The sequence below is a fragment of the Portunus trituberculatus genome, chromosome 15 (genome assembly GCF_017591435.1).
Source record: "Portunus trituberculatus isolate SZX2019 chromosome 15, ASM1759143v1, whole genome shotgun sequence".
Taxonomy (NCBI): Eukaryota; Metazoa; Arthropoda; class Malacostraca; order Decapoda; family Portunidae; genus Portunus; species Portunus trituberculatus.
The window spans coordinates 21,373,447-21,398,446 of record NC_059269.1 but is presented as its reverse complement, the minus strand read 5'-3'; the positions used below and the strand labels follow the sequence as shown (position 1 = coordinate 21,398,446).

Genomic DNA, 25,000 nt, shown 5'->3' with positions numbered 1-25,000 from the left:
ACAGAACAATTACTCAAACACAACACACACGATACTAATTGCGATTTCGTGATTGTTGATAATGCAGTTTGAATCCATCTGACAGCTATTCCATCAGCACACTTCCTAATTCGGAGCAACTTCAAAACAACAACAACACTAAAAACAAACAATAACAGCAGCTATAACAATAACAATACTAACAATAGCAAACAGCAGCATCGGCACCAAAGACAATAACAACAACAGGAACAGCATCACCAACAACAATTACTACTTCTACTACTACTACTACTACTACTACTACTATACTACTGTTACTAAAATATTAAAAGTAATAATAATAATATTAGTTAGTAATAATAATAATAATGATAGAGACAAGTTGTATGAATATTATTAACATCGTTATATTGCCTTCATCGTTGAGTGGAAACGAAAACACACATTTTTCAATATTTTTCTGTGAACTTCCGTCAAATGTAATTAGCGTCCGGCGCGTGCACTGCAGGAAGAGTGTTGTCAAGAAAAAGAATCCACTCTAATTACTGAATAGTTATTAAACAAAATTTCAAGGCAAATATTGTCAGCACATGATAAATTAAGGCAATAAAGAAGATATATACAGCACATTATAAAAGTCTGTCTGTCTGATTGCCTCTGCTTTTCTGCTTGCCTACTTGCCTATCTGGTCGCCTGCCTACCCGCTTCCCTATCTGTCCTTTATCTTCCCTATCTGTCTGTTTGCCTACCTGCTTGTCCGTTTGCCTATTTGACTATTTACTTGTTTGCCAACCCGCTTCCCTGCCTACCTACTCACTTAGTCAATTGGTACTCAAGCGAGTAGTAGTATAGTAGTAGTGGTAGTAGTAGTAGTAGTAGTAGTAGTAGTAGTAGTAGTAGTAGTAGTAGTAGTAGTAGTAGTAGTAGTAGTAGTAGTAGTAGTAGTAGTAGTAGTAGTAGTAGTAGTAGTAGTAGTAGTAGTAGTAGAAGCAGAAGTAACGTCCATTTTTTTCTTTTTTACATACAATCAGACAATCCTTCGCCCCCTAAGCAACGAGATGGTAATTATTTTACACATTTCTAAAGCCTGACAATTTTCGGACCAGCCACAAGAGGCAGATTTACAGTTCACTTTGGCATTCCACGAACCTTCAGAGCTGTGGGCGGGGATCTGGAAAATAGCGAGGTGTCATAGGCGTAACAAAAAGCAGGTGTGATTGGCTAAGATTAGGTGGCAATCGACTCCACCAGGCCGGGGGGAGGGACTTACCGGGGAGGAAAAGCGAGAGGAACCTGAATGGAAAACAAACGACCAAATCGAAGCGTGCCTATTGTACCACTATTGTACCAGCCTAGACTCTCTCTCTCTCTCTCTCTCTCTCTCTCTCTCTCTCTCAAATACTAATTTCATACTAACTCTCTCAAATACCATTTTCAAACTATTATGTTTATTTCTCTTATCAGTTACTGTTATCATTGTTTATCATTTATTATTATATTTATGTTGTACGTGCCTTGCTCTGCGCACACGCGAACGCACGTAGGCACTAACACATGCACACACGCAAAAATAGCTTGGTGATAAATTGTCTGCCCTAGAATCTCAGAATTCAGAAAATCTCGCGAAGACTTTTGGCGCATAATCAATTTTATCTTCGCAATTTCTTACCTCCTAACTTCTGGTGATAAGGAGCAAGTTACTGTAATTATAAACCCTTTGTCCAATTAAAAGTTGATAATCACTGCCCGATAGACTTACGAAGAAGTAAGGAAAAGGTTAAAAAGAAAAAGAAAAGATGGTGTGTGTGTGTGTGTGTGTGTGTGTGTGTGTGTGTGTGTGTGTGTGTGTGTGTGAGAGAGAGAGAGAGAGAGAGAGAGAGAGAGAGAGAGAGAGAGAGAGAGAGAGAGAGAGAGAGAGAGAGAGAGAGAGAGAGAGAGAGAGAGAGAGAGAGAGAGAGAGAGAGAGAGAGAGAGAGAGAGAGAGAGAGAGAGAGAGAGAGAGAGAGAGAGAGAGAGAGAGAGAGAGAGAGAGAGAGAGAGAGAGAGAGAGAGAGAGAGAGAGAGAGAGAGAGAGAGAGAGAGAGAGAGAGAGAGAGAGAGAGAGAGATTCATGTAACTGTGAAGCCTATCTTTTAATATCTTTATGTGGTGATGTAGCCACTATCATTTCAGATACACTTAATTAGTGAACCCAACATCTCTGTGTCAAGAACAGGTTAGGTTAGGTTAGCCTATCCTAAGCTAACCTGTATCTACTAAACAAAAGCTTTGGTAGTATATATAGCTGTCAAATCATTCATGATGTTTATATATATATATATATATATATATATATATATATATATATATATATATATATATATATATATATATATATATATATATATATATATATATATATACTTTTTTTTTTTTCCTCTACTGAGTATATAACTTAAGGGCATAAATAACTATTTCTTTTTCTATGTCAAAGAGAACAAGTGCATCCCCCTGGAGGTGTGTGGCTGTACAGAACACTTCCAACACCGTGCAATGAAAAATACTTGTGTGGCCAAATGAGGAAAAAATAAAGTGAATTTGCCACAACCCACAAGGAGAGAAAGTGCAAATAGCGTGCTTACTTTAAGCACAAGCCACGTACTTTCGTCAGACTGTGTTATTCTCAACAAGGCAGCCTGATCATTCAATAATCTTTGAAATAACTCAACTACAAGATTCTACATTCCTGAATCAAATACTGCCTTTAGACACACGGCCTTCTGCCTGCACATTACGCACCAACAAGCACAACAGCCGCCCAAGACTGAGTTTTTTACATCATGTATGTAAACGTGTCAAGTTGTAATCATCCATACTAGGCTACATTCATGATATATTACTCCTGGTTTTCGTGGCCAGAAGCTTCCCCTTGTGTAGCACCTAAGCACGATATCTGAGTAACTGCCCTATATCAGCTTGCTGCATAGTACAGGTGATGATTCGTAATGGTATTAATCGTTGTACTTACCTTATGTACGGAATACAGGCGACAACATGGCCGTTGAGTTGGTGATCTATGCGCTCCTCTTCTCCCTGGGCTCTTCTGAAAGCGTTGGAACATGGGCGCTGGTGCCACATCTCCACCTAACCAATGCGTTTAGCCTTACTAAAGGAACATTTCTCATTTCTACTACTTCCACACACAAATAAAAGTAATACTTATTTATTTTGAATACATAATTTTGCATTTAAAAATTTCACTTCATTAAACATATTTTAGTTAAAGGTAAACGTGACACTACGCAGGAAAACATCACAACGCGAATTCAGTTCCTCTCACTCGAGCACCAAAGTCTTGTAAACGCTTTTGCATCTGTGTTTTTTCCCCCTCCTATTCAGATCAAAGACCTCTGAAAATCACATATTCTATCACAATAGGAACAGATTACCATTTTGTCATAGGTAAATTATGATATAATGCCTATTATGCCTCAAGGGAAAGCTCTAAGGGAGGTCTTGAGCTACCTTGGGATTTACTTAAGGATGATGTTGAGAGACGAGCATACGGCCCAGTGTGTGTGTGTGTGTGAGAGTGAGTGTGTGAGAGTGAGTGAGTGTGTGTGAGAGTGAGTGAGTGAGTGTGTGTGTGAGAATGAGTGAGTGAGTGACAAGCAGCGTATACCACGAGATGGTAAGATCCTGATGAGGAAACGTACTAAATTACGGAAAAAACTGAACACACTACAAATTCAACCAGACTCAAGATTGCAAGCAATATTGAAGTTATTGAAGAGAAGCTGAAAATATCTGTTGATACCGAAAATGAAAGCAGAGAATCACTAGCGGTGTCACTTATAAAGACTAATCATAAATTCTTCTATAAATACGCCGGGACTAAATCCAAGGTGAAAGCTGGAGTTGGACCATTGAAAGATGAGCAGGGTCATCTCATAAAAAATCCACAAGAGAATGCAGAGCTACTAAAACTGAAATATGAGGATGTGTTTAGTGCCCCTTCTGAAGAGAAGATTATCCTCTCACCTAGAGACTTTTTTGCGAGTGGCACGGAAACCACACCGAATCTGGCAAACATTGATTTCACAGAGAATGACATAATAGAAACAATTAAGGATATTGGTAATAATGCAACAGCCGGCCAAGATCAATTTCCTACTCTACTCCTTAAAAAGTGTGATAAAGAGCTAAGCATCCCCTTGTGTATATTCTACAGAAATTCTCTGGATTGTGGACAAATTCCAGAACAGCTGTGTGACAGTCGTGTGGCCCGTGGTGTGGGTGTCAATGTCACTTACTTACTGACTTGGGTCTCGTGACTCGTGATTCTTACAGGAAAGATGTAAATGGCACAGTGGAAGGACCAATGTCTGTGGCTAATTTACTGGCAATATTGCTAAAATAGTTGTTAAACCCTTTAGCAATATCATTGTTGTTAGATAAGATTTCGTTATCAAAATTCATTGAAGATGGCAATTTTGAGACATTCTTTCCCATTAAGTGGTTGAGTATTTCCCAAGTTAGAGAGAGAGAGAGAGAGAGAGAGAGAGAGAGAGAGAGAGAGAGAGAGAGAGAGAGAGAGCTTTTTAGGAGGCATGACGTACAATCTCCTTCTACACCTACCCTCAGTGCCTTGTAGACTCTTTTGGAGGCCTCTGAGTGGAGCGTGCGAGGGAAACTTACTTCAGAGAGCCGCTGTTACAGGATTCCACACATGTATCGTGGTGAGAGACACGCCCACTTTCATTGCTACTTGTCACGCAATACATACGAACAAGGAAAGGTAAGCATTATCACAAATATACCATACACGCACGCACACACCTTAGATGGGAAATGTTTTAATGAAGAATACTTTATTTGAAAATATATTTATTCTCATACAAATACGGACAATAGTATACAAGGTTTTTTTTTATTAATATCTTTTTACAATATAGCAGCTCTAGAATTTAGCGTAAAGACACAGGTCAATAACTTAAATGTAATCAATGATGATAAAAATATACAAATTAAGTCTGAAGCTTACTAAGAAATTTCATATAAAAGACCGGAATTTTGAACAGATATAGAACACCACACACACGCACGCACGCACGCACACACACACACACACACACACACACACACACACACACACACACACACATACAGGTGTGATATTCCATATATTTCTTGAAAACTAAGAGAGAGAGAGAGAGAGAGAGAGAGAGAGAGAGAGAGAGAGAGAGAGAGAGATTGAGAAAGCTAAAGGTATGTGTGTGTGTGTGTGTGTGTGTGTGTGTGTGTGTGTGTGTTTTGCTGTCGACATACTGCTGAGAAAAGGACAAATCAAGTGTACACGGCCAGCCAACACTGACACAACATATCGTAATTGTAACACCGAACAATCAACAAATGAGGCGAGGCGGAGATTACTGCCCCTCGAGTCAGGCTGGTGATATGACCCCGAGAGGAAAGGAATGACCTGTTGCAGCACACACCTCGATCCTCGCGCCTCACACACCACCAAGAATGCTTCACCTCAAACACTTGTACACTGAGCCGTAATGGGGTGCGATACTTCTCTTGAACGAAAGGCGTTGTAAATGTTTGGCATCTCTCCACAACAAATCGGGAATAAGTCTTTGCTGTACACCTGTGCTCGTGTGTGTGTGTGTGTGTGTTGGTGGGTAGGTGGGTGTGTGGTGTCACTATATATATATATATATATATATATATATATATATATATATATATATATATATATATATATATATATATATATATATATATATATATATATATATATATATATAAGATTTCAATAGAATATCTTATAGTCAGCCATCTGCGTGTACAACATTGTTTCTTCAGAATGGCAGTCTAGAGTACGGATGTCACTGTGTGTGTGGCGCTCAGTCAGGTTAACTTTTCGTCAGATGGGGAGTTACTGTCCACTGAATCCTAAATATGTCATTTATTCATCTGAGTTGTGTGTGGTCTTCATGTCTTTTTCTCCAACTTTGTGCTGAAATATAACACACGTATTCAAACAAACCTCTTGACGCCCGCTGCCACATGGTACGTGCCGCATCAACCACAACCAGATACAAGGCGTTCTTTCTTTTGAAACACTGAGCGGTACACTGAACACCATGTACAGTAGTAAATTCGTTTATTGTATTCAGTTTGAACACTATTCACTACACACCACCTATGTATGACGAGTATTCAGTGGCACCGGCGCGGTTCATCTTCTATTACTTTCACTTTTTGCTCACAGCCTACCTCCAACTGTTACTGTGCGGCATAATAGCGGGCCAGGGGAGCGTCTCATCACCAACAAATGAAGCTAATTTTTCTTTACCTTATCAAATGGCAGGTACTTTAGTCATTGCAAATTGATATTTACACTGTTCTCTCAGAAACTGTCATCAGTCATACACAGGAACCTTGCAGACGTCTGGGAATCATGTTATTTGTTTCATTGTCACGTAGCGCTCAGTGGTGATCTGAATTGAACAACTTGCTTGATATTTCATTCTTATTATTCTAACTGATGTGAAGGCTACTCATCCTCGCTCAGTAATGCTTTATAGCGGTTGCCTTTCGAAAGTTAGAGCTAATTCAGCGAAACAGGCCACGCAGTTTCAATTTCCTCTGCAGTCATCAACTGTGACCAGCTGGTTCTGCAGGAAATTGTGTAATCATATATTGTGGAATGAGTTGGTAAGAAAAACAATTATAGAATGTGACTGATGCAATAGTCTTTTGTTTTCTTTTGTCGAGTGTTATCTTTCAATTAGATAATTAGATTGTACGAGAACATTCATGAAAAAAAAATATTTCCTTGACGTAATCCTCACTGAAGGACGGTATTTACCAACAACAAATGATGCTTTATTACCATTATAAGATATCGAGTATCAAGGCTGCATTAAGTACATTAAACTGAAAAGCAATAATTATTTTGGAGAGGTTTGTGGAAATACTACGTGAATAAAACATAAAAAGAAAAGCCAGGAGTCTTGTAAGGGACACTTCCAAACACTGGCCTCTGCAGCTGTTTCACGATGCGTGAGTGTATGCGGTGATCAACTGCTCGACTCGTCACCTTTCTATTTGAGAGGATTTTGTTGGCCATTCGCCTGCTGTAGAGATGAATGACTCAGGCTGCGGGGGAACACTTACGGTCAAACAGCATCATACAAGAACCTTCCCTCAAAAATTAGCAACCTCAGCTCGAGCTACAAAGCGATCAGTTTTCGATGGTAAAGAATATTTAGCCGTCCACTACAAACCGCTGATCATCATTATATTGTTCGTCATGGATTCCCGGCGTGAGGGAGTGCATGTCAGGTTCAAGTGACGCAGGTCATTCATCGACGGAAAGAAGCGTCTATGTCGCACAAATCCGGAAGCATCACTTCCAGGCACCAAATATATAAACTGATGACAAGAGGAGGAAATATTTAACGTGCGGATCGAACATCGCTGTAAACAGTAAAATAATAAAGTTTCCCTTGTCACTCTTTTCATCAAGAGTCGTATTTAATAGGGTCAGCCGTGACATACATTGGGATGGCTGTCCCGTGCAGCCTCGCAGCCGCATCACAGCAACACATCGAACATTTAGAATGAAGCTCAAGAAGAGAGTGGAGCGTCCAAGCTGCAAGTAGTACAGTCTTGCCTCTCTCTCTACAAGCAGTTCACACACGAACCGGACGGCTGCCTGGTTTTTGAAGGGCTTTCCTGGCAGCTATGAAGTCTTCCATTCTCATTGCTATCACATTGGTGGTGGTCCACTTGATCGATCCCGGCACGCACAGCTAAATGACCACTGCTGCACACTACTACCCGAACACTACCGCAGATTCACTGCCGGTGCAAGGTCACAGCAGCCACCACCTGATATGACTTAGCACGACCATCTTCGTGCACATGGAGATGCGTTGCACGTTGCGTACGTTGAGAGCCGCCCGAGGGATCTTCAGCACCAAGGGAGCTGTGAGGTGGGGCAAACGCACTTACAATGCTACCAGCGCCAGGAGGGACGACAGGAGAGTAATGCTGAGGCGGTACTGCACCTCAGTGGCGCTTGCCCTTTGCATAGCTGCCGGCGTCTCGCCTTTGGGGAAGAAAGAAAATAAGATTATTTGATGAAGACTCATTAGACAGTTTCGAAATTGTGGTATGTCAATCCCTCAACAAATACTCTTAGTTATGGGGAGTAGTGTTTGACCTCAGAATATTATTACTTTGATGCATGTCTCGCCCCATTTAGTGTTGCTCACTTCCCGTGACTATGTTTTGCAAACAAAAACTTACTAATGAAACTTTTCATACCACCACTTTCCCTTCCCCATCACCGCGAGTGATCTCCCATATTTTGCGTCAGGCATATTGCTACCAGAAATGATATTCCACAAGTTTCAGGGCTCCTCGTCATTGCCATAGAGATGCCAACAAACCAAATGACTGACACTTTCCAGCTCTAGAAAAAAGTGCGAACTACAGCTTACCTCACCCTTGATGTACAAAATATCATATGGAAGAGAAGGTGAGCTAAAATTATATAAGGAAAGCATGAGAAAGCAAGGCAGAGGCAGAATGATGAACGTTGTGTGATTTGGACAAAGACGCAAGGGAACAATAATTACTATTCTTGGGGAAAGGAGAGAGAATGGTTCGTACCTGTGATAATGTGGAGGGAGACGAAGGCTGGGCGAGCGTTGGCGGGCTGACAGGTGTAATTACCACTGTCCGCCTTCGTCACCTGAGAAATTCGCAGCTCACTCTCGCCCAAGCGGTTTACCACTGTTATCTGTAAGGGACATGAGGAAGAGGGTCTTATATTACCTTGTACTGAAAAGCTGAAGTTACGGCATTGTGGTAGTTGTAGTAAGAAGTAGCAACAGTGATAGAATGTAGAGTAGTAGTAGTAGTAGTAGTAGTAGTAGTAGTAGTAGTAGTAGTAGTAGTAGTAGTAGTAGCAGCAGCAATAGTAGTAGTAGTAGTAGTAGTAGTAGTAGTAGTAGTAGTAGTAGTAGTAGTAGTAGTAGTAGTAGTAGTAGTAGTAGTAGTAGTAGTAGCAGCAGCAGCAGCAGCAGCAACAGTAGTAATAGCAGTAGTAGTAATAGTGACAAATAAGAACAACAGAATCATTAACAAAATTTCACCATTGATATTCGTTCCTTTTGCTTTAAATTGATCAGGGAAGAAGAAAATGTGAGAAAGTAATAAATATATGAAAAATAAAACCATAAAATAGCAATTTGTACTTCTGATTTCCATTACACTGGAGAAGCAGTCACCGGGATCACCCAGCCAGACTGCAAGCATCGCCCAACACACCAGAGTGAAAGGGTGAGAACTGCAGGTTAGAGGCGGAGGGCGGGTGGGAGGGAAGGATAAGAGGGACGGTGGATGGATGAGAGAACATTGTGATTCGAGACGGAAATGGAAAGGAGATTCTAGTAGTGGTGTGTGTGTGTGTGTGTGTGTGTGTGTGTGTGTGTGTGTGTGTGTGTGTGTGTGTGTGTGTGTGTGTGTGTGTGTGTGTGTGTGTGTGTCGGAGGATGAGGAGTCGACGCACCCTCTTGTTGGAGTCGTAGTTGATCATGTGCTCAGCGTGGTACCAGAAAACGTAGGTCGGTGGCTCAGTGAAGTGTTTGATGGTACACGTCAGTTGGACGGAGCTACCGATCTGCACGTACCTCTCAGGACCGCCTCCGATTTCCGCCACTGCTTCTGTAAGGGCGAGAGTGAAGACACGTTGAAAGGATGCTGGTGCTGCTGCTAATCTTTCCTGCCACTGCCAAATGTTCCCATCACTGTCCACTGTTGGTATTCCACTTCACATAGTTCGCTGTGCTGACTGACTCCTGTGCTTTTACTCTTCCCTATCAATGACTCTTACCAGTACAAACCACAAAGTTTTTCACCGTAACCCACTTCAATGTTTTCATCACAATTAATACTATCACCAACACCATCACCACTGTTGTCTCTCTTCACCACTATCAATGAAATATACCAGTACTGATCACAAAGACACACTGTAACCACTTAAATTTGTCTTCCTCTCAATTAATACCATCATCACCATCACCACTATTCTCCCCTTCATGAACCACGAGCACTGACTAGTACTTGGAAGCAATCGACAAATTCCCGTCACCAATCGACAATAGAAGACTGGAAGTGCTTGTCACCTCTCTTACCTCCTGTATCTTACCTCTTGTATCTTTACCCGCTAGAAGCAACTAAGAGTGCCATGTGTAACCCATTGTGTGTGTGTGTGTGTGTGTGTGTGTGTGTGTGTGTGTGTGTGTGTGTGTTTTCCTGAATGCGGGAAATCCTTGCAGGCACATTAATCTATGTCGGAACTGGCAATTACGATTCATCATTATCATAGTGGATGAATTATAGACGCAAGGGGAGAGACCATCACCACCACTAACAACACTACATACCATCACCATCAATACCACCACCACCACCACCGCCACTATATACCTGTCTGGGGTTTAAAGCTGATGGTGGTTACCAATAATACATTTTCAAGTGTTTTGTCCATAAGGTACATATTTCTTTAGTATTAGAAAATTATTTCACGATAAATAATGATAATACAGCTCACCAAAAGAAATATATAGAAATTCTACATGAAAGAAATGAAAAGAACGAAATTCATAGAGCAGATAAATAATGATAGATGAGTGCAGACAAGGAGAGTGGAGTGAACAAAATCCTTTAACCCCTTCAGTATGCCTTTCCATACTCCTTCTGGTTACTATTTAGTGATTTTATACAGCTTCAGAAACTCATGTGGAGGATTAAAATAGTGAAGACCATTCACCTTCTGACCTCCATACACCCTTCCTTATGTTAATAAAATTTTCGTATTGAACACAAATCTCAAGGTAAAAATGTGTCCCAGTACTACAGTAGACGCGAGTACTGACCGATGACATTTAGCGTGGTGATGACTCCGATGGGCGGGTGGGCGGACAGCTGACACTCGTACACCCCAGCGTCATGTGGTTGAGCGTAGCGCACGTGCAGCGTCCAGTCCTATAGAGGCAGAAAAGATAAGTGAGCCTGGATACATATACACACAAATCCAATATAAACAGTTTCTTCATGGGAATCAATTAGTATTTGACGAATGCTGTAAATACTTTATACTCGAACAGCTTGGCATGCATGAATTTGTCGTATGTCGCTCTAATTCCAAAATAAACATGCGCGCTACAATATTCTCTAAAACACCCGGAGCACGTGATCTTATGCAAGCGAGCTACCACCTGCAGTACGGTGATGATTTATACCAGAAAATCACTTGAACGTTTTGACTTGCTTTTATAATTCATGATGTATGTTTTAAGGCAAAATAAGAGGATAGGAAAACTCTGAGTGTGTGTGTTTTTTTTTTTTTTTTTTACGTAGGGAAGAGGGCCAGCCAAGGACAAAAAAAAGAAAGTTAGAAAAAGGCCCACTTGAGCGCTTGCTCTCCAAAGAGTAAATGCCTCGATACCTCCCTCTTAAAAGAAGACAAGTTGTAGGAATTCGGAAATACAGATGCAGGGAGGGAGTTCCAGGGTTTACCAGTGAAAGGGATGAATGATTGAGCGTACTGGTTAACTCTTGCATTAGAGAGTTGGACAAAATAAGGATGAGAGGAAGAAGAAAGCCTTGTGCAGCGTGGCCGTAGGAGGAGGGGAGGCATGCAGTTAGCAAGATCAGTAGAACAGTTACCATGAAAATAGCGATAAAATATAGAAAGGGATGTAACATTTCGGCGGTGAGAAAGAGACTGAAGACAGTTAGTCAGAGGAGGGGAGTTGATGAGACGAAGAGCTTTCGATTCCACCCTATCAAGCAAAGCTGTGTGACTGGAACCCTCCAAACATGCGAAGAGTACTCCAAACAGGGACGGATAAGGCCCTTATACAGAGTAAGCAGTTGGAGGGCGAGAAAACTGTCGGAGACGCCTCAGAACACCTAACTTCATAGAAGCTGTTTTAGCAAGAGATGAGATGTGAAGTTTCCAGTTAAGATTATGAGCAAAGGACAGACCGAGGATATTCATTGTGGAAGAGGGAGACAGTTGAGTGTCATTGAAGAAGAGGGGATAGTTGTCTGGAAGGTTGTGTCGAGTTGATAGATGGAGGAATTGAGTTTTTGAGGCATTGAAAACTACTAGATTTTCTCTGCCCCAATCGGAAATCTTAGAAAGATCGGAAGTCAGGCGTTCCGTGGCGTCCCCGCGTGATCTGTTGATTTCCTGAAGGGTTGGACGTCTCTCTCTGTGTGTGTGTGTGTGTGTGTGTGTGTGTGTGTGTGTGTGTGTGTGTGTGTGTGTGTGTGTGTGTGTGTGTTACAAATCAGCAAACACAACCGGCATCAGTAAGGCTTCCATCCCTTCCTATCGTCAAGCTCTCACCATACTCTGAAAGTTCTTCTAAGCCGCACACTCACTAAATGTCTGCCCTTCGAGAAACTAAGTGACTCTCAGGCCGTCAGCATTGCAAGGAGAGCAGTAGAATACATCTCTGCAGGCGAGTGAAAGAGGAACGTCAAGTCTCCGCAACAAAGGAGGTGAATCAAAGCCTTTGAACGAGACCATTCCGGGAAAGAGGCTTGGTGGGGTCCTAAGTGCTGCTGCAGTGGCAGAGGGTGTTGAGGCAGCTCGAGTGTGGCTCAGTGAAACAATGTTTTTATTTGTAGGCGTAAGTACAAATATGGCTGAATATATGAATATATGAATACATAATATACGTATGCGTATAAAATATGATATATTGATATCTCTGTAAACATTTACACTAGTTTACATATACATATCAAAGGCCTGCTGTGATGTCTGCTCCATTGAATATAACATGACAAGACCTATAAAAGAGCCTTTACTGAACGGGTCATGACACCACGTTATGCATGTTATGTTACATCCTATATCAAAATATTCCTTCTCGTTAGTGTGCTTTGTAAGACTTGTTCCAATAGGACTCAAGTCTTCATCTACAGTATATTAGACATACATATTGTGTTAATTGTGGATCATATAGCTGGGTTGCATATACTCGTCTTATTACCGCACCCGTCCCACTGCATGTACAAACCTTAGTGCTCACGCTCCGCCTGGACATTCCATTCCTAAACACAAGCGTGCTTTGACTTTACATGAAATTAAACTAGAATACTTTACCGCAGCTTGCATCCCTTTGTTGGACTCCGGCGCAAGGACGTAACGTAAAGGTGAGATCAAAGTACAGTTACTGACCTGTGTCTTTTCGGAGTAGGTGACTTGAAACCTCTCGTCGTTGGAGTAAGTGTTGGCCCCGACTGTGATAAGGTGGTGGTCGCGGCGTCTTATCCACGACACCTGAGGAGGACACGTCAAAAGAAGCGATCAAGTAACAAGTCATATAATTCCATAAAGTCATAGAGTCACTATCAAACAGGTTCATCACGCAAAACACGCAGGAACGCTATCAGATGACATGGCTGGAAAGTGGGTAACACGAAACACACCGACACACACACACACACACACACACAATCAGGCAGGAATGAAGCAGTACATGCATAATAACTACATAACTACATATATATATCATAAAAGAATCATTTACCGCCAACTTTCCAATACAGTACAGTGATGAAGATAAAGTACTAAAACAAAAATTATAAAGCTACAAGTAAATAGTCAAACTACAAGAAAAAAGTACGCAACGAATCTATTGACATCTATTAGTCTTATCATCATTATCTATTATTGTTACGCCAGAGTCATATAACAATAGACAATCCATACAATATATATACGCGTCACTAGCGTAATAATACCATTCCGAGCACAATGGAGATGATTACAATATTGGGACGTGAGGTTGTCATGATGGGTGGTGGCTGTAATCAGGCGACACTCACGCGACGCCCAGACGCTACAAGGGTGAGGGACACGACACGGAAGGCGTCATATCACATCCACCCTCATAAATAGCTGCTTTTTTCCTAACTCAGTTATTGTTTTCTTCCTTCCTAATACCAATGGGAGATTTTTTGATAAAGGAAATTAGTATGGAAGTGATATTTCGTTAGGTGAAAATGTACTAGTCTATTTTCTCTCTTCTTTTAATTTCCATATGATATAATGAAGAAAATTAAATTGTGTGAATTATTTCGTAAAGTTAAAAAAACAAACAAAAATAATCACCAGAAAAATGGAAGCTGGAATGAATGGATCTAGTCGTGACAAAGTGGTGAGAATTGTTTGTTTAGTTTTATTTTCTTTTGTTTTTGTCACGTTTTCTTCCTTCTATGTGAGTTTGTGAGTTTGCGTGTTCGTGAAGTGGTAATATACTAGACATTACATATTTCACGGAGCAGTGTAACAAAAATTGAATTCATCACGGAAGGTGCTGATATGATATGAGAATTTTTGCCTCTAAACATCTCCTGGTATTTTCTTTAACATACACACATCATTAGAGGGGGAAAAAATCATGGTGAAATAAGTTGGCCTAAAAATATAAGAAAAATATCAACGCATCATCACTGTGGCTGATATGAGACTAACCTTGCTTGCAAACTTTTTTTATATATCTTTTTTTTTTATTCCTTTCCTGTCCACGTGGTCCAAGGCAACGCTAGATATGATGGCGAGGATGCTTAAGCTACCTACACACACAAAATAAACCATATTAATAAAGTTTTTTTGTGGGGTAACGCTCTCATTCTTTTTTCTAGTTCCCTCCACACGTCTGTCAAGACTGGCCACGTGTTAGTCAGAATTACTAGCTATGAAGTTCCATCGCAATCAAACTACAGCTTTAATTCCCGTGACCGTAGCGAAACAGAAGGCATAAATATATAAATACCTTGAATGACGTGCCTTGTGGAAATACATGAATTACATAACATTCATTTTCCTTTTAACTAATAAGGCAGAGGCTGGTTTATCAGGGTAGAGAATAAAGATCCCCTTATCACAAGAAAATATTAAAAAGATACCAGTTTCTTTTCTTTATATAAGCCTAATGATGTTCTCCTTCTTCCCAAGTTAAAAAATTGTTTCGTGATTCTGTAATAGGGAATCAGTTCCTTTTTCCTATAGTAACATAACGAAATATTATTGGTAGGAATGAAACACCTTGTCCATCTCCCAAAGAAACTGCACAGCAAACAACAACAAGACCAGCTATTCTCCTCTCTTACATTTACGTGTCCCTGTCTCTCCAATATCTTCCTCCTGCACCTTCCTTTAATCCTACTCTCCTTCCTCTAATCTTCTCATTCCCTTCTTGGATTTACGTGTTCCTGTCCTGCCTACATACACCTTGTGACCTCCTGTGCCTCTCTCCCTTCCTGTCCTTTACCCGAAACCTCCCAAACACTAATCAAGCCCTGACTCACCTCATAACACTCAAGCGCCAATAGAACCATCGGCTATGCGCCCATCAATACTGAACCTGCACTCACCGTCTCGTGCTCGGCCACGTCAAATACTTGGCAGCGGAGGGCGGCGGTGGTTCCAACTTGCACGGTCACGACGGTATTGTTGTCCGTCATGAAGTAAGCGTTGGTGTCTCGTACAGGCGGCTCAACCTCGTATTCCCCCAGCAAGTCACTGGGATCAGGCGTCCACGAACCTCCTGTAGAAGACAAAAGAAATGACTATCAGACAGAGAGACAACGGGAGGAAATGGAGGCCAGGAGGTACTGAACGTTAGATATGAGAGACAGTGAGGCATTTTGATGAAAAACTGAAGGGAGGGTAAGGTAAAAAGGAGATTGGAGGGAAAGGATGGTATATGAGGGAGAGGAACATATAAATCCAGCTGGAGGAGGGAGGGGAAGGATAGTAGGACAGCGGAGGGATAGGAAAGGGTATAAGAAGATAGATGAGGAAAAATGGTAAAGTAAAAGAAAGAGGGACACAAGTCTAGAAGGAAGAGTTGGTCTGGTTGGAAGGAAAATAAAAAGTGGAAAAAAAGCAATAGCGAAGAAGGAAGAGGACATGAAAGAGGGGAGTTAGGGAGAGAGGAGGAGTGAGTGAAGGAGGAAAGGTTTAAAAAAAAAAGTGGATTTAAGAGGACAGAGGGAGGGGAACGTTGGAATGAGTGAGAGTATTGGAGAAAAATGGTTTGGGGAGGTAAGTAAACATATATTTAAGAGAATGGAAGGAGAATGTAGGAAGGGAGAGGAAGTAGTAAACTAGGGAGCGGAGAAAGGAAGGTAAAGGCAGGTAATCTGAGGATGGAAGGCGGAGGGCGGTGCAGGGAGGAGGAGAATTACGATGACTCAGACTGAGGGAGGGAAGCAAAAGCGGTTGTTACATTATTTTCTTGACGCGAAGGAACACTTTTTTGCTGCACCTCGATAAGAAAGTCGTCCAAATATCGTGTGGTCGTGGGGGAGTTAGTCCTCAAGGTAACAACTGCTCATCTACCGCACATAAAGTCTCCAGTCCTTAACGTTTTTGGCCGCCGGTGACACAAAATCCACAGACAACAACGTAATATTTTCAGAGATTAGATAACTAGTTTTCAGTAATGTTTTTTTAATTAAGGTCGACTTCATTTCATTATTCTTTTTCTTTCCATTGGCATTTTTCCTTAACGCTTATCTCTGGATGAAAATAGCGACACTTTACATTCTCTCATTATCTTTACGGTCAATGATATATAATTGTTTAAGGAGCGTGACATTAACTTCCTGCCACTTCTTTGTTCCTCTGTGCTCCAAATGCTAGAGTATCCTATGTCGACACTGAAGGACACGAACAATCAAACCGGCAGTCACCCAACCTCGTGTGTGTGTGTGTGTGTGTGTGTGTGTGTGTGTGTGTGTGTGTGTGTGTGTGTGTGTCTGTGTGTGTGCGTGTGTACGACTAGGAAAACAGTGACTGCTGGGCGTAATGGTGGAAATGTCAGCCATGAGGACTCCTGAAGGTGAGGCAGGGTGGAATGTGATGCGCGCCGTTTCGAAATTCCTGAACCATTCACGCAGGAGGAAGCGAGGCGGTGGAGTTGGGCATTCAAGCAGGTGATTGAACACTGCTGGGCCACTGACCTCTTCTATATCAAGACTTGAAAAATGGGAGTCCTGAAAGAAAGGGAAGAAAAAGACGATGGATGGATCAGTAAGGTATAAAAAGAAGAGAATGAGAAAGACTTAAAAAAAAAAATAAAAACACCAGTACTTGGTTTACTGAAAAGCAATCAAATAAGGATGAAAAGGGAGAGGAGAAAGAGGAGGAGGGGTTCAAGGGTGCTGAAAGAAAAGTAATTGGATTTGGAGGAACAAGTCAGACAAAAAACGAAGAAAATGCGTCACAAGAAGTTGGGGATAAGAAGGAGGAGCAGGTTGAAAAGATACGAGATATACAGAATACTAAGGAAGAGAGAGGAGAGAAAAAAAAGGTCGAGAATTGATGGAAAGGAAGTCAAGGAAAGGAAATGAACCTCGTGAGCATGGAAGAGGAAAGGGCAAAGGTACCCAGAGAGAGAGAGAGAGAGAGAGAAAAGACGTCTATAGAGTAAGGCCTCTTCACCACAGCCCTATTTCTAAGCCAAGGATGACGGTGGCTCTTAGGATAATGTCCCTCTAAATTTCCCATACTTGTATCGATGCGCTCCTTTAAAGCTTCACATATTGAGGCTTATGGATAAAAGTCTCATTATAGTGAAATATGTGCACAGTACGTTACATTTAAAGGATTTCCAAGAGAGCGATGTTGTTTATATAAAAAAAGGCATTCGAAAGCATTAGATAAAAGTGAAGTCTGGTGAGCCACTATGGTCTCGCCTGTTTAGTCACCCGGAATAGAGAGTGTCATTCTGCCAAAAGCCTAAAGAAGAGCAACAGATATAAGAAGAAATAAATGAAAAATAAAAAAAATAAAAATGAATGAATACTGGGAAAAAAGAACCTCACATTCACATTTATTGAAATGGAAGGAGACGCTATACAGAATGTGTCGCCAGCAGCCAGTGTTATGCAATAGTGGACACACATCGTTCCCCTTCAAGCTTTTCCACGAAGGGCACATGGAATTCACCGTGAGACAGAAAGATAACGGCGCTGTCTGGCAGGGCACAAAACGACCGTCGACGAACTTCACTCTTCTTGGTAACAAAACATATAAGTCCTTGGAGAGTTGTTCTCGATAAATGTACTATTGTGGCTATATGTCTTCGTCCCACATGTAAAGTAAGCTAGGATATCTTGCAAACTATTGAGGTTTCATGTGTGGCGTCGCTTGTTGCAGTTAGAATGCGCGCACACACACACACACACACACACACACACACACACACACACACACACACACACACACACACACACACACACACACACACACAGAGAGAGAGAGAGAGAGAGAGAGAGAGAGAGAGAGAGAGAGAGAGAGAGAGAGAGAGAGAGAGAGAGAGAGAGAGAGAGAGAGAGAGAGAGAGAGAGAGAGAGAGAGAGAGAGTTCTAATTAATATTGAATCTGCTGGTGAAATGTATGATGTCAACACCTACGTTTTCAACAACAACTATTGCCAGAAATACAATTATGGTGACAATGTTGCTCGCAGAACACAAGGTTGCAACAAAAGTCCTTCAAGTCAGCGCAGATTTCAAATAACGGCGTGCCAAAACTATTTCACTTTACAACAAACCACTAAATTCACGTGTCTTGGAAATATGGAAGGAACATAAGAAAATAATACCTTCACTCTTCTCATCTGTCCCTCGTTACAATAGAGGTTTCCAGAAAACAAACCTATAAGACAGAGAGAGAGAGAGAGAGAGAAAGAGTAGTAAGTATGCGAAGACACGGAGGGAAATTACCTTCAAGCCGAAAAGATTTAATGATTGCGCGCGTGTGTGTGAGTGAAGGAAGGTAAGTTTCTTCTATCCAAAAGGGACACTGGGTAAGGGAAACAAAAGCAGTAGAAAAAGACTCACTAAAATGATAGTCTCTAAAGGAAAAGGACATAAGTTATCTAAAACTTAAGATGGGATTTGTGTGTGTGTTACTGTATGTGTTACGTTACATTATCGGGCTGATGTGTGTGTGTGTGTGTGTGTGTGTGTGTGTGTGAACAGCTGCACTCTGCTTACCTTCTGTCTTGAACCTGTGAGTCTCCAGCACGTTCTTGAGTCGCTTGGACCAGGCCGCGTGTCGTCCCGCCGTCTCTGCAGAGGAAAAATCACCAGTTAGACTCCTCACATATTCATTACTGTGACATAAGATAAATTACGTCACACATTAAACAGAACGATTCACTTTCAGAAATGTGAACTTAAATGAAAATCAAACATCAACTTATAGAACATCGACTCTAATTTACGGAGGAAACGTTGCTTGGTAGACGTAAAGACCAAGATTCTTTAGATGCATTTACAACAACTAAGACACTACATAATTTCTTTCTTCCGTGACAAATCCTGCTCTCGCTGGCTAAGGAAGTGACGTCCCAGTTCTTGTTTAAGTATTGCGATAGAAGTCTACACAACAGGACAGAAAATTATAGCTTGAATACAGACACTTAGTTCCGTATTGAAGACAGCAAGACAAGGACAAGATTCAGGGAGACGCGCTGGACAAAGGCTACGAGGAGGAAGCGGGAAATAAAGAATGAGGTCACGAGGCAGCCAGAGTCTAACCTTGTGGAGTACGGTGGACCTTTATGTGTGCTTTTATCTTTACCTCCATTATCATTATTACTATTATTATTATTATTATTATTATTATTATTATTATTATCATCATTATTATCATCATTATTATCATTATTATTATTATTATTATTATTATTATTATTATTATTATTATTATTGTTGTTACTATTATTGATATCATTATCATCCTTTGAATTTATCTTTTGCTAGCAAGAGATAATTAGTTATGTGTGTGTGTGTGTGTGTGTGTGTGTGTGTGTGTGTGTGTGTGTGTGTGTGTGTGTGTGTGTGTGTGTGTGTGTGTGTTGACAGAGATGAACAAAGACAGACTAACATAAAAGCATAAAGCAAGAAAGACAAAATATAATCGGATACCACATCAATAACAATAAGAAAATAACAACCATTTAGCGACACAAAATATTCAAAGGTATGAAAACGAAATAAACAAGAGACAGAGAACAGACACCAGCAAACCGTCAGCGTCTCTGAAATCAAACTAAAACTCCGCTGTTTGTTGTGGCGAAGTGAAACCAGATATTAAAGTGAAGTAAAGATGCAAAAACCAGCAAAAAACGAAAAAAAAAGCATGAAAGACTGCAAAATCGAAGTGAAATATTTGTAAAGGTGAAGTGAGAGAACAGAGCTCACTGAATGAAAAGAAAAGTCAGTGTGTGAAAAGAAAAAATGCATGACGGCTGGCGTGACGTGATCTTTCCCCCTCTCAAAAAGAATTCATATTATATAAACGTGTGTCTGGACGTCAAATTCGGTGGATGTGTTGACATTCTTTTGTTATCCTTTCTTCTTTTATTTATCTTTACGTTCTAACTTTCTCTCTCTCTCTCTCTCTCTCTCTTTTCGAAGAGCAGTCACAGTTTTTTTTTATGTTATGGCCTATAGCGCCTGTAGGCATACTTGAAGAGTATATGTGAAAAGCGCTGTTAAGCTTCCGTCCATTAGTGGCGCAGGCAGTTTTATTTATAATGGTACCCAATATCAGGACCCACATCACCACCCAAGCGCATCTTTGGTGTAACCACCTAGAACCTGGTATCATGGTGATATGTAGGTAACTTTAAACTACTCGACAAATGGCATAGGTTCAAAATGGTATGGGGGTGGGATTCGAAGTTAAGGGTGGACGTCTGCCAGGGCGATCCCACGCTCACCACCTTATCTACTACGCCACCGCCTCCCTAAATAATTAACAAATGCAGCAATGTGTGTGTGTGTGTGTGTGTGTGTGTGTGTGTGTGTGTGTGTGTGTGTGTGTGTGTGTGTGTGTGTGTGTGTGTGTGTGTGTGTGTTATCTATATTTTTTTCACAAAAGTGCATAGTGAAATATCCAATTAAATTTACCAAAACTTTACTAATTTTCTGTGTTTGTCTTTTACAATTTTTCATATCATCATCATATCAAGCACTACTTTTTCCACCTAATGCTGTCTCACACTTTCTCACTTTTCTTCTAGTACAGTCACGTGTGCTTTCTCCCCCAAAAATACAGAACAGCTTCCTTTGAACTCAATAGTCAATCCTGCTGGCAAATATTTAGGAACCAAAGTATATAGTGGCGTCCTCTTCAGAGATTCAGCTAGAAATGCTTCACAAGCATCATTAACATCGGCGTTTAGAGTGACACGTGCACCGCCGTGGAACGAACACCATGGAAATTTAATTCTGCTTTCGAAGGGAGAAATATGAACGGTCTCCTTTCATCATTATCATAAATGCTGGGGACGAGATGCTCTACGGAGACTGGAAAATATATAACGACCAAGAAGGAAGAATGATTGCGCTACTGAAATTCTTTGAGGGATAATCTCAGCAAGAGGCAATTTGTGTGTACTTTGCAAGGTATATAATAGCTGTTACTGAATCCCTAGAGAGGAGTACGTGTATTTGTATCAGAGAATATCACACACAGATGTCCCATCTCAACCACCACCACCATCAGTCACAAGATGAAGCAGAGAATAGTCCTTGCAGTCCCTCGAGGGTCCTCCACTTCCCTCCCTCCAACTTACGCCTGATGCTCACCCATAACTCCGGGTGTCGCTGAGGGGCATGGAGGAGACGGGCAAGGAGAGTCGTGAAGGGAGAAGTGTGCGCTGAAGAGGCGGGAAGAGAGACAGAGTGAGGAGACGAGATACGTTGGAAGCAAAAAAAGAGGAAGGAAAGGAAAAAGGGAAAGAACGGAATAAGATGAAGCAGTGAAGGAGAACAAACACAATTAAGACGATGAAATAAATGCAGGAACAAGAAAGATAGAAGGGAGGTGGAAATGCTTTTTTACACAATTAAAAGAAGTAGAGTTTAATATGCAAGGCTGGAATAGTACATAATATTGCATACAGGTAAGAACAAGAACTAAAACGAAACCAGGAAGCTAAAGAGGGCCACGAGAAGCAACAAGGGCGACGCAAGTTAAAGTGAAGCACACTCGTAAAAAAAAATCGTGAACATCAAGGTGAAGGGGAAGTGGCCCGAGGGAACCATCGTCAGGCGTCATCGGGGGAGCCTCTCAGGGAACGACCGTAAAGGTGCGAGGCGTTAAAGAATGTTTCTTCGAAGGATCAATAGCCTTACGTCATGCAACCCTCAGGGAATGATGTCGACCATGAACCCTGAGGAGGTGAGTGAGGACATGCTGTAAGAACGAATGAAGATGGAAGTCAAACACTGAGAGAACACGTAAAAAGAGAAAGGCGAGGTAAATGCGGTGAGTAAGAAGAGGATGAAAGAAAAATGACATTATATGAGACACAAATACAGACACATTTCATTGATGAATACATAACGCTGCACTAACATCCACAACACTTACTACCAGGATTAAGACCATCACCACCACCACCACCACTCCTGCCACCACCACCATTACTTTAACACAACTGCAAATTATTCGACATTAACACCACGGCGACACCAACCGGCACGTGACAAACAACGACACATCACCACCCTCCTCGCCATCACTCTTAACCAAAGCTCCGCCTCATTCTGACTTGGAAGGAGTAAAAAATCACATGTTTATCCTATCTTGGCTGGAGAATTTTGCCAGATTTTCTCAGGCAAGGTGGCCGGGAAGTGGTGAGCTCAATCAGCCCTAAAGAGCTTGAGCAACGAGGGAAATGTGAGGAAAATGAACATAAGACCGTGGGTGTGATACTTCATTAACTTGGGCGAGGAAAAAATGGCTCAAGGCAGAAGAGGCTGTCATGAAGGCGTTAGGAGATAATTTAATAGCCTTGCTTGATAGAAGAGACGTTTATGCCAAAGAGAACGATTACGTCAAGGCCTAACTTAATTCTTAACTCCAGAAATAAGGGAAATGCTCCATAACGCGACTTTGTGGGAGATTTTAGGTGTTCGCTTAGTAATCGTTATATCTCACGCATTCATAAAGACTTTCCTATGTTCATTTTTTAGATGTTTGTGATGACTTAGTAAAAAAAAGGGAGAGACAGAGAGAGTGTGATTACTGGACTTACTATTAACAGGCACATGCTCCCAAAGAATACCTTGTATGTGTAACTACGACACCACTGTATCTCTTATTGATTCACGTTACTTGGTGAAGGAGTGTTTCATTAAACAGGCCATAAATTAAGGAAGTGCTTGCATCAACGCTTATTGGCCAACTTCTCCTCCCACTGATTAATGGCACTGGCATTGCTACACGAGAGAGAGAGAGAGAGAGAGAGAGAGAGAGAGAGAGAGAGAGAGAGAGAGAGAGAGAGAGAGAGAGAGAGAGAGAGAGAGAGAGAGAGAGAGAGAGAGAGAGAGAGAGAGAGAGAGAGAGAGAGAGAGAGAGAGAGAGAGAGAGAGAGAGAGAGAGAGAGAGTTTTATTTTCTCAACTCGTTCTTCTGAAAACATTATCTTAGGAATCCATTTTCCCACAACGAAAGCACAATTAAATCACTGACATGTTCACATTTGCATCATGGTCAACATTTATCGTCACGGACCCAAACTTTCTCTCACGAATTCTTTCTTCATGAAGCCACACACTTTCAGAAACAAAGGATAACTTCATTCTGTCTTGTCATATAACTTGAGTCGTTCCCAAGTCACAAGAGTAATTTAGTCAGTCATCAAGCAATTCCTCTTGTCACGTTTACACTGACTTACTTTCTCTTCAATGTAGCATATCCTCCTCGTGTCGCTCCGTCTTCCCAAAGGCGTACATAAAACAACAATTAGACGAAAAGAAAAGAAAAGATAAAAACAATAATTTTTACCCAACAAACCCAACGTCCTCTCACATTCCTACTCCTTTTGTGTTCCAGTAGAATTTCCATATTTCCCTTTATCTCTCCGCTCTTCTGTTTCCTTACTTGTAGATTGGATAATGTAGTCCCTGTAAGAACCTTTTTTAGAGTCAACGAATCCTTTTTGGTTCCTCCTCTGCACTCGTATACTTTCCTCTTGACTCATGTTCTTGCCACGCCTCCCACGCTCCTCACACTGTGCTGCTCCCTTCGCCTTCCCTCACCAGTTCGTAGTATGTTCCGTGACCTGTTTGCTTTCGTTCAACATTCCTCTTTGTCTCGGAATAGTGTAAAAAGTCTTCTGCAAATAGTCTTTTTTTTAATTTTTACTCTGGTGTCTGAATTGTGAAGTGTGCAGTGGGTACTTCAACTTCACCTCCTATGTTCGTATGCAGTTTGTCTTTTAATATATGGTTACTTTTGTTCTCGAAAATATCATCGTGTGCATAATTGTGTGTGTGTGTGTGTGTGTGTGTGTGTGTGTGTGTGTGTGTGTGTGTGTGTGTGTGTGTGTGTGTGTGTGTGTGTGTGTGTGTGTGTGTGTGTGTAAAACTGCTTGTGTGCATGTAAGTTCGCGTGACTCTTTTTTATTGTTGTTTTTGTTGCTGTGTGTGTGTGTGTGTGTGTGTGTGTGTGTGTGTGTGTGTGTGTGTGTGTGTGTGTGTGTGTGTGTGTGTGTGTATGTATGAGTGAGTGTGTGTGTCCGCCAGCTAGAAAGTATTTACAACGTTGTTAGCTGAGTGACAGGAAGCAAAGGAAAAATGAAGAAAAAATGGCACAGCGTGAGGGTACGTGTGTGTGTGCGTGCATGCCTTCATATATATAAGCATGGTATAAGTAGGCTACGCCAGGTATTCTCAATCCCTCCAACCCCATGCGCGGAGATGACGTCAGCGAGTTCATAGGGAGAGGTGGAGGGTAAGTGTTTTCTGTGTGGGAGGTTAAAAAAGAAAACGAAGAATGCATTCTATTAGCACCATATACTAATGTATAATTCCTCTCTCTCTCTCTCTCTCTCTCTCTCTCTCTCTCTCTCTCTCTCTCTCTCTCTCTCTCTCTCTCTCTCTGTCTATGTCACTCT

General features: G+C 41.3%; 1 protein-coding gene across 1 annotated transcript in view; it reads right to left on the bottom strand.

The window, feature by feature from the left end:
• Positions 1-6,926: 6,926 nt before the first annotated feature.
• LOC123504198 (zwei Ig domain protein zig-8-like) overlaps positions 6,927-25,000 on the bottom strand; it is a 52,654-nt gene continuing 34,580 nt past the window's right edge. Inside the window, exons 2-8 of the mRNA XM_045254552.1 lie at positions 19,081-19,155; positions 15,448-15,620; positions 13,247-13,348; positions 10,926-11,034; positions 9,554-9,708; positions 8,653-8,782; positions 6,927-8,086 (exon numbers count right to left, since the gene is read on the bottom strand). Of these exons, the coding sequence (XP_045110487.1) occupies positions 7,986-8,086; positions 8,653-8,782; positions 9,554-9,708; positions 10,926-11,034; positions 13,247-13,348; positions 15,448-15,620; positions 19,081-19,155 (845 nt within the window). The 3' untranslated portion in view covers positions 6,927-7,985. The remainder of the gene's footprint in view (positions 8,087-8,652; positions 8,783-9,553; positions 9,709-10,925; positions 11,035-13,246; positions 13,349-15,447; positions 15,621-19,080; positions 19,156-25,000) is intronic.